Source organism: Triticum urartu, chromosome 7A, assembly GCF_056163025.1.
Source record: "Triticum urartu cultivar PI428250 chromosome 7A, HENAU_Tu73, whole genome shotgun sequence".
NCBI lineage: Eukaryota > Viridiplantae > Streptophyta > Magnoliopsida > Poales > Poaceae > Triticum > Triticum urartu.
In genome coordinates this window covers 513,544,637-513,555,428 of record NC_141879.1, presented here as the reverse complement: position 1 = coordinate 513,555,428, position 10,792 = coordinate 513,544,637, and the positions used below count along the sequence as shown (strand labels likewise).

The following is a 10,792-nucleotide window of genomic DNA, read 5'->3' as shown; positions in this document are numbered from 1 at the left end:
TGAGGGGCTTGTTCGGGGTATCTTCACCCCGACCGGAAGAGCAAAGAGTTGCTCCTCAACCGACTACACCTACTAAAAATACTTATTATTAAATTCCTTTGGGTATGATAGAGAAACTGCTAGCTAATCCTTACGTAGGAGATGGAACATTACATCCTGATATGCACCTAATCTATGTGGATGAAGTTTGTGGATTATTTAAGCTTGCAGGTTTGCCCGAGGATGTTGTCAATAAGAATGTATTCCCTTTATCTTTGAAGGGAAAGGCATTGACATGGTATAGTCTATGTGATGTTATTGGATCATGGAACTACAACCGATTGAAATTGGAATTTCATCAGAAGTTTTATCCTATGCATCTAGTTCATCGTGATCGGAATTATATATATAATTTTTGGCCTTGTGAAGGAGAAATTATCGCTTAATCTTGGGAGAGGCTTTAGTCAATGTTATATTCATGCCCCAATCATGAGCTCACAACAGAAATTATTATTCATAATTTTTATGCTCGGCTTTCTCGTAGTGATAAATCCATGCTCGATACTTCTTGTACTGGTTCTTTTATGAAGAAAAGTATTGAATTCAAATGGGATTTATTGAAAAGAATTAAATGCAACTCTGAAGATTGGGAACTCGACGAAGGTAATGAGTCAGGTATAAACCTTAAGTTTGATTGTGTTAAATCTTTTATGGATACCGATGCTTTTCGTGATTTTAGCACTAAATATGAACTTGACTCTGAGATGGTAGCTTCTTTCTATGAATCTTTTGCTACTCGTGTTGATCTCCCTAAGGAAAAGTGGTTTAAATATCATCCTCCCATTGAAGTGTAAGTAGTAGAACCTATTAAAGTTGAAGAAGAAGCCATTACTTATAATGTTGATTCTATTATTCCTACAACTTATATTGAGAAACCACCTTTCACTGTTAGAATTAAGGATCATGCTAAAGCTTCAACTGTGGTTCATAAGAGTTATACTAGAACACCTACACCCCTGAACAAATTATAGTTTAACCTAGAATTTCTATGGTTAAAGATCTCTTGGTTGATAATATTGATGGGCATGTTATTTATTTCTGTGATGAAGCTGCTAAAATTGCTAAACCTCATATTAAAGATAAACATAGACCTGTTGTTGGCACTCCTGTTGTTTCTGTTAAAATAATAGATCATTGTTATCATGGTTTATGTGATGTGGGTGCTAGTGTGAGTGCAATTCCTTTTACTCTATATAAAGAAATTATGAATGATATTGCATCCGCTGAGATGGAAGATATTAATGTTACTATTAAGCTTGCAAATAGAGATACCATATCACCAATTTGGATTGTTAGAGATGTTGAAGTCTTGTGTGGGAAAATAAAATACCCTACTAATTTTCTTGTTCTTGCTTCCCCACAAGATGATTTTTGTCCCATTATATTTGGTAGACCTTTCTTAAATACTATTAATGCTAAGATAGACTGCGAGAAAGATATTGTTACTGTCAGTTTAGGTGATAAGTCTCATGATTTTAATTTTTCCAAATTTCTTAGACAACCCCATGATAAATAATTTCCCAGTGAGGATGAAATTATTGGTCTTGCTTCTATTGTCGTGCCTCCTACTGATCCTTTAGATCAATATTTGCTAGACCATGAAAATGATATGTTTATGAATGAATGAAAGGAATTAGATGAAATATTCTTTAACCAAGGTTATGTTTTTAAACAAAACTTGCCTATTGAAATCATTGGGGATCCTCCTCCACCCAAGGGTGATCCCATATTTGAGCTTACGCAATTACCTGATACTTCGAAATACGCTTATCTTGATGAAAATAAGATATATCCTATTATTATTAGTGCTAACCTTTCAGAGCATGAAGAAAAGAAATTAATGAAAACTATGAAGAAGCACCGTGCAGCTATTGGATATACTCTTGATGATCTTAAGGGCATTAGTCCCACTCTATGTCAGCACAAAATTAATTTGGAGCCTGATGCTAAACCAGTTGTTGATCATCAACGACAGTTAAATCCTAAGATGCAAGAAGTGGTAAGAAATGAAATATTAAATCTTCTGGAGGCACGTATAATTTATCCTATTGCTGATTGTAGATGGGTAAGTCATGTGCATTGTGTCCCTAAGAAGGGCGGTATTACTGTTGTTCCTAATGATAATAATGAATTGATTCCACAAAGCATTGTTATAGGTTATAGAATGGTAATTGATTTTTGGAAATTAAACAACTTATAGAAAAGATCATTACCCTCTACCTTTTATTGATCAAATGCTAGAAAGATTATCCAAACATACACATTTTTGCTTTCTAGATGGTTATTCTGGTTTCTCTCAAATACCTGCGTTAAAAGAGGACCAAGAAAAGACCACTTTTACTTGCTCTTTCGGTACTTTTGCTTATAGACGTATGCCTTTTGGTTTATGTAATGCACCTGCTACCTTTCAAAAATGTATGACTGCTATATGCTCCGACTTTTGTGAAAAGATTGTTGATGTTTTCATGGATGGTTTCTCTGTTTACAGAACTTTTTTTGATGATTGCTTAAGCAACCACTATTGCAGGATGGTCCAAACGCGACACTACAATCAGAGACTCTTCGACGAAATTGTGTGCGATGGCATAATCGCAAACGGGGGTGTAAAAATCCCGTCAAAAAAGGTGCAAAATGTTTGTGATGACGGATGCATCAAACACGGTTCAGATTTTAGTTGCGTGTGCGATGCAGAGCATACAGTTTAGTTCAATTAACTGTTTGGGATGAGGAGGAACAAAAGAAACGGACAGCCAGATGAAGGCATGTGCGATATATAGCATACGGTTCACTAGGATGAACTGTGTGTGATTAGGCAACACAATGGAAATGGTTCAACTGAACAAGATGTGTGTGATACGCGGCAAACAAGTCCGTAATTAGAAATGTGTGCGAAGACCAATAATAACACAGACGATTGCTGCTAATAAGCCGTGTGATTTGCTCTGTCTACAGTAGGATAATATGTAATATATATCTCTACTCCTAATGTCTCAGTTGGTAGTCTCCGCCGGCTAAATTTCGTCCCACGTTTATCGGGTTTTTTCGTCCTCACTCCCATCTCACTGTAAGCCGCATCAAACCAATAAAAACCTCGTAGCGATCCTCGCACGCAGTCCAGGGTTAACCTCCCGTCGCACCCAAGAAAAGTGGACGAAAAAATCTACGAAAATTAACCAGCGAGGCTCCCCTCGACTCCCTCGACATGCCTCTTCCTCGTTCGATCGCCCGGTTCGCTCGGACGCAGATAGACACCCACATCTCCCACATCCTCCTCTTTTCAACCCAACCCGCCTAGGGTTCCTAGCCCCACGTCCGCCGCCGCGCCATGCTACTATTTTCCAAGCGCCGTCGCAATGGGATCCATCGCCGTACAACCCTCCTACCAAATCGCTTGATGCGATGGGTCATGCCGCATCCCCAGGCCCCACAAGGTACACCCACCAGCACTACCAGATCGGGCGGTGAAGAGGACGCAATCCGCCGGCGACGAGGCGGGTGGCGCCACCACGTTCGTGCTTAAGCGCCTCCGGGTACCAGGCATGCGCGTGAGGCAAGGCGCCTCCTGGGCTCTATCGTTGCATCACCAACAACCCCACGGCCGAGCAGGAGGAGTGCTTCCACGGATTCAAATATATGCAAGTAGATGCAGGCTGCAGCACATGCTTCCATCACCTCCCTGTGTCGCTCGAGTCATGGGCTCCATCGTGTGACGCACTGCAAGGATGTCAACCATACTGCTGCAGGGTTCAGTGCCGTCATCTTTGTCCGCATCTTCCGCTCGGGTCAGGCTCCCAACCCCTCATGCCCCCATCCATTCATGCTCGTTTTCTTAATTTTGGTTGTTGATCCGGATTTGGATTCCCTCGGACGAAATACAATGTCAATGTTGATAGATCATTTGTTTTTCTTCAGCAGATGGAGTCTCCATCGTTATATGGCTGCAGAGGTAAGTTGCTCAAATGATTAACATTATGTTTGTGCTCCAGGTCTAAAGGAGGTAGAGGAGCTCCAGTTTGATCCTAAGGATGGTATTGCTTTTTTTAAAATTAAATTACTTGTTCGTATCGTAATTTCACACTGAGAATTTTTCTTTTCTCAACTATTTGCTATCTGTTGTCCCTTCGATGTTTTAAGTGGCCAATTTGAGTTTGCCCGATCACAGTTTCCACAAGCATTGTTTGGCCTTTCAAAAGTTCTGATAGAAAAATTCTTACATTCTTTCTCTTACAACCAAAAGGAGATTCTACTTCATGTGTTGTCTTACAAGCAACGAGGTATGCTCCTGGTCTACAATACTAATGCTCCTTACCTAACAGTTGCTTGTCATTAGTTATAGTGCTTGGTTAAAATAATTATTATGCTCCTTGTAAATTGTAGGCTAGCTGTCTTGCACACACCACAAATGAAGGTTTTGGAACTCCATTCTCCAATAGTATCAGTGAATCAAACACTCCAATCTCTCTGAATCCTAACCCAGTAAGTAGTGATTGCATATTTTGTATCAGTAGATATGACTAGGCTAGAGGGTAGATCCTCGGCGGCTCGTTCCTGATGCAAAACGTTGCCTCAATCACGAGGATAATATGATATTTATATTTTCACTGGAGTGTAGTTTAAGCAAGATGTATTGTAACCTTTTTAAGCAACATGTGGTATTACGTTATAGATTGTACTTTATCTTATCATGCTATGTACAAAATTGAACTAGAAAGTATATTTTTAGTATTAATTAAAAGTAGCTGATCCAATCTGTTATTTGTAGGAATTTAAGAATTTTTATTTTGAAAGCAGACTTACAATGCTATATATCTGATGCTAAGGAGTGAAAACTTGCAGCAACATCTCCGACACCCTCTCGACGAGCTGCAATTAGATCATAGCTGAGGAGGCGGCAATGACCACTGAGGTATGTCCTTCTCTCCTTGCCCTTCATGCTGGCATCAACAAGGTCGAATGATATTCAGTCTTTTACAAGGTCAACTCCGCCTTGCTTGCAATCAATCTGCTAGCGACAGTAGAAATTAATAATCCTCTGTATGTGTTTCTACATGGTGAGATATAAGCACAGGACTGGAGTGCACGCTCAGCCGCAGAACCATCAGGGTGCTCCACGCTCGACATCTTCTCAGCATAGCTGCTCGACCAGTAGTTTTGATTGATCTATTTGATAATTTAAGCTATTCGATAGATGTTACTGGTTCACTCAGGCTCTTTTCTTATGTTGTTATTTAATCACTATGGGCTTGGATATTATCTATAGCATCTCAATGATTCACTGCAATTGGCCAAGTTCTTGATATTTGATACTGTACGAGCGTAGCAGTTGGACTAAAAAAATTACAACAATCTGCAGGTACAACAACCACTTGACACTGAACCTAATGCGTCCGCTTTCTCTTCATCTACATCATTAAGTAATCTCTCATGTTATTTTAACAAGTTCTAAATTTTGAGCTACGCGATTCACAGTAGTTTCGGAAGCACAAATTGATGTCTATAACTTATTTAGGGTAACCTTTTGCTCCATTTGGTAGATATATAACAAGGCAATATAGAGGGATGTAGAGATCTATTTTTAAATACTCTCAATATTTTCATTCATGACTGAACATGCCAGATAATGAGATTCTTGCGTGCTGTTTGCCTTTTTCCTTTTGCCATGCTGTTTGTTAGGGGTGTGTGTTTTACAATGGGTGTGGGGCTGTATGAATTTGGTCATGGACATTGGCATATATGTTTCTATTTGCTTTTGCTATAGATCTATTTAATTGTTGATAGGTGTGAGCTGATGATCTTCTTCTTTGCATGTTGGCAGGTTCTCTTTGTGGTTTCTGATATTGCGGAAGCTGAATGATAATAGTAATGACTGGTGGATCCATGTTTGCGTTTGCTGACGACAACGATAATGAGTTTTTACGGCTGCACTTGAGGTCTAGTGGTCTATGCTTCTTGTTTATATTATCGTTGTCTTTATTAGTGTATTATATAGTAGGTATGGTTTCCTTTTGATTTAGCACATGGGCTTATCAGTGTAGGTGGCTCAGTTTGGTTTGCTTCTTGCAAATGTTCTGCTCCAATTGTTCCATTTTTAATAACCCAGACCTGGTTTAATTCAAAAGTGTATTATATAGTAGGTATGGTTTCCTTTTGATTTAACACATGGGCTTATCAGTGTAGGTGGCTCAATTTGATTTGCTTCTTGCAAATGTTCTGCTCCAATTGTTCCATTTTTAATAACCCATACCTGGTTTAGTTCATGTTTACACATTCATGGAAAAAATTATGGTTTAGTTCTGTCCATCGATCTCCTATATGATCGTTGAGTTTTGAACTTGATGGCAACACTAAGTTCAGACACTCATGATGTTCTCACTGCAAGCTCATACCAAGCTATTTGGTATACTCATTTCTATTTGAGTTGGATATTTTTTTCTGTCCAGAAAGTGATTCGATATTTAGATCTTCGAAATGCCCTTGGTGTGGTCTAGGTAATTAGTATTAGAGGCGATGACACAACGGGCGGGGTTAGAAAACTGATGATCTATTATATATAGTGTCTTCTCTCTTTTATGGTACGCCATACTTGAAGTTTTTTGTTATTGTTGGCGTCAGTCTTGGCTCATTTAGAATTAATGAACATAATCATGAATAATAGGTTCGCGTCAGTCTTGGCTAGTTAAGAATTAATGAACATAATTGTGAATAACAGGTCAAGAACAGAACGTTCAAGAAGGGTTAAACTTGTTAATGCACCAGCATGTTTTTCATGGCCTCCTTATATCTTATATTTATCCTAAGTTTGGGTTTCCTTTATTTTCTAGATGAAACAAACAATCTATGTTTTGTACGAATGGTTAAAGAAGAGGCTATCTTTCTATTTGATTGTTGCTTAAAGGAAGAGGGTTAATATTATTCCGTATGATGCCTATAAAAAACATCATAACTGAATACGGTATTGGTTATTTTGCGTTACGTTTGAGGCCATTTATGTTTTTCTAGAATTACTCTTTTTTCCAGCTCAAATATCAATGTGCTCTGGTATACTTATAACTGTTAAAATATTCCTTTTTGTTCCTGCTTAAAACATATTGTTTGCTCTTTGCAGTGTGATCGTATCCATGCTACCATTCTGCAGTATCTTGAGATTTCTACACTGGAGTAGTACACAACTACGTATCACAAGTTTGAGCTTAGATGAACAACATGGGCACCATCAAACGGATAGATCATGTGCCCGATGGGTCTCATGGTATGCGTACATGCTGCGATCCTTGAAGGATGTATCGCCTCTGTATTAATGATCTAAACGCCCTTATATTTCTTTACAGATGGAGTAGTTGATAATGGTTATATACAAAACATATCTTGACAGAGGTGGCGCCAGACGTCACAGAGAGGTACCACGTTCGGTCCAACGAGGAGCTCCGGGCATGGTGGGCGGTGGCCATGGCATTGGCCTCATGGGTTTACTCTGACTGCCGCCGGCCATTCTCGCAAACAATGGCTTAGGTTTTGAGGAGGATTAGCATGTCACCACATAACAACTTTGTAAGTGTGATGTAATACTGGCGAATGTATGCATTCACACAATCAAAGGATTGAATTGTGCGAAGGATTCATACTCCATATCTTTTTACCTATCTAGACTCTAGATCATATGGGAATAACCACAGTTGCTTACCTCAGCAAATAGCCACATCACTGCACTTGGTCCTTTTCTGCCCTTCAACAAGTTGGCCCCAGACATATCTTGCTTGCTTGCTGATCTGGTGATTGTTCAACACAACTGGTAAGTAATATTTTTGTACTAATTTGATGCTATCTAATCAGTATGTAATTCAAATTTCAGAGATCAGTTCGCATAAACTTATGGTTTCTTCCAACTGGAAGAATTTTCCTTAGGGAAATGAATTGGACGGGTTAATTCTTGGGGATAACATTCGTCTTCTAATCAGACGAGGTTAATTACCTTGGCCCTTGAACTATGATGTAGGCGGTTCTTGGTTTTGCTCGCTCGATCTGATTGGAGCTTGGGAGCATATTCGCTCCAAAAAGGGGGGGGGGGGGTGTAAAATGATCCTTTATTCCCCAAATTATTGCATATTTGCCATGTAGAGTGCCCATGGATATTTAGACCTAGATATATTTGTTGCTTGTCTTATGGACATGCGAGTTTCATATTCGGTCCATAAAATAAGGGTGTAAAAGTGATCCTTCATTCCCCAAATTATTGCATATTTGACATGTAGTTGTTATACACTTGCACAATGTTGCTTGCAGGACATGTGTTGGATGGTTATTTTTTATATTCTGAAAGGAGATCTTGTATGCTGCTATGTTCTTTCAAATTGTGGATAACATTTTGATCTAAGTGATCTGGTTCTTCCAATTGGTGCATAGCATGTTTATTTGAAGTTCAAGCAAGCAGAGTATGAAGTATGAGATAGTTCAGATCCTCACTAAATATCGTGGTGATTAATTCCAATTTTAGTATCTCATAATGTGATGCCCAATTACTTTTACCTAATATAATTCATATATGATTATTTTCTGTAATGTGTGTTCAGGGACCATCTTTCTAATGTTTGGTTACCATTTTTTTGACAACTGATTTCAGTACTACTTGTAATAATTTCTTAGATGATTTCCTGGAAATTTACACTCCCATATTTTTGGAGTTAATAACACCAATGAGTTAATATAACACTGATATTTTTGGTAGGTTTTTTGTCTATCTGTTACATAGCAAATGAGATCATTCACCAGCACACTCAAGCAGAAGTAGCAATAGAAGACACATATGTCTGATGTGCTCAAGAGAATGAAGTCTCTACAATCTGGATGTTGCCCAGATAGCATAGATCATGAAAACAGGAGAATCATGGGTAAGGTGCCCCTTTCAAGTCAATCCTTCTTAGAAGGGATGCAACATGTTAGTAATTGTATAGATGGTTCAATTGATTGTGAAGTGTGTGTTCATGGAGGTGGAAGGGGGCATTGCGAGCCGGATTTGTCACTACTGAGGTGGCGAACATGGACTAGGGTTGCGGAGTGCAAATGAAGCTAAAGACAACATATAATTATTTAGATCATTTCTCCCTATATACATGGTTGAGTTAAATTGCGAGTGAAGTGTATTTCAATTATATTATGATTGTTGTAGGATATATTTTCTATACATACAAAATTTTATATGTATTATATTTACAGGTGCAATTAAAAAATATTTGCAAAATTTTGTATGCATTGTATTAATGTGCACATGAAAAAAAGGCCCGTGGCAAAGCACGGGCGATCTACTAGTATATATATAACTGAAATAAACATCCAATTACATAAGTGACTATACAGATCATTCACACACACCTTAATAAACAATTGCGTGCATTCTAAAGTAGGAGAAATGATCGTCTAGTCTTTTACTTCTTGTGACGCTCCCGCCACTGCTATGTGGCTCGATCCCTCGTCTGGGTCAGGAAGAAGACAGTTCCTCGTGTCAACGATCCGCCTGTACATCTCATAGCTTCTGTACGCGTCCATGGGCACGTACTTGACATGTTGTTCATCCAGTCTCTTATGCCACACACTGTGCCTGGCGTTTCTGTCCTTATTGCTCTCATTCTTCATCTTCATGTAGTAGGGGTCGATGATGGCCAAGGCGAGGTCAACCAGGGAGTTTAGTTTATTTTTGTCGCTACCCCAGACCTTGTAGTGGCTTTGGATGTTGACAAGATTCGGGCATTTCAAGCATGAAACCTTGAGCGCTTTTAGATCGTTGGTGGTGTCCACCACAACGAAACTGTAGCCAGAGCTGTTGATAAACCTGGAGAAATGCTCGCAAGGCGTTGTGGCAGGTGGTAGTGGTAGACAAGGACATCATGTCGCATGCACAACTGGGCGACGACAACCTTCTGATCATGCCCGGCACGACCCATGGTGTACTCGAGGTCAAAGCCGACCACTTGGTACTTGTCCTCGGCAAGGAACTGCTCCATAGTTTGGATGGAGCTCTCCACCGAGACCGGATCATTCGTGCACACCACCGAGAGACCCTTCCCCCTCACGTGGGTGTCCACGATGTGTTGTGTGGTGAACTGCCCGCCGATGTCATCGTCGGCCGTTGGGAGTGCTATTGGAGCCACGGGGAGCGCCATTGGAACCGCTGGATGTCCTCTCTGTATGTGTCCTCGTGGGTGTGCTTATTGTGTCGTGTGAGACGAGAGATGAAGGTAAATGGTCGCATGAATAAAATGGGGCTGGGCGGCGTGGATTCTCGGCGCGTCCGCATGGCAGTTTTTGCAGCGGGTAACTGCATCGTCGCGCTGCGCCCAGCGCAACCGCATGCACACGAATGTGCGTGACCATGCGCCGGCCCCAAACACTGGCAGCGCGTGTGGAGGGATGCTACCTCTTGAGCACTGCGTTGGTTTTCCCTTGAAGAGGAAAGGGTGATGCAGTAAAGTAGCGTAAGTATTTCCCTCAGTTTCTGAGAACCAAGGTATCAATCCAGTAGGAGATCACGCTCGAGTCCCACGCACCTACACAAACAAATAAGAACCTTGCAACCAACGCGATAAAGGGGTTGTCAATCCCTTCACGGTCACTTACAAGAGTGAGATCTAATAGATATGATAAGATAATATTTTTGGTATTTTTATCATAAAGAGAAATAAAGATGCAAAGTAAAATAAACGGAAATAGAAATAACAAAGTGTTGAAAGATCGATGGAAGATAGACCCCGGGGCCATAGGT

At 40.0% G+C, this 10,792-nt stretch overlaps 1 protein-coding gene across 22 annotated transcripts; it reads left to right on the top strand.

Moving 5' to 3' along the window:
• Window positions 1-3,241: 3,241 nt before the first annotated feature.
• LOC125525303 (uncharacterized) lies at window positions 3,242-9,285 on the top strand. Of its 22 annotated transcripts, none has more exons than XR_015610073.1 (10): window positions 3,242-3,821; window positions 3,952-4,313; window positions 4,417-4,515; window positions 4,876-4,945; window positions 5,393-5,453; window positions 5,855-5,969; window positions 7,145-7,288; window positions 7,368-7,808; window positions 7,889-8,924; window positions 9,031-9,285. XR_015610073.1 is itself a non-coding variant. In XM_087533412.1 (9 exons), the coding sequence occupies exons 1-4, from the start codon at window positions 3,683-3,685 to the stop codon at window positions 4,502-4,504; spliced, it is 306 nt and encodes a 101-aa protein (XP_087389538.1). In that variant the 5' UTR covers window positions 3,246-3,682; the 3' UTR covers window positions 4,505-4,515; window positions 4,876-4,945; window positions 5,393-5,453; window positions 5,855-5,969; window positions 7,145-7,288; window positions 7,368-7,675. The 22 variants fall into 22 exon arrangements, 1 of the variants encoding a protein (XP_087389538.1); XR_015610069.1 differs by having other exon boundaries at window positions 9,024-9,285; XR_015610072.1 differs by having other exon boundaries at window positions 9,009-9,285.
• The last annotated feature ends 1,507 nt before the right edge of the window (window positions 9,286-10,792 follow it).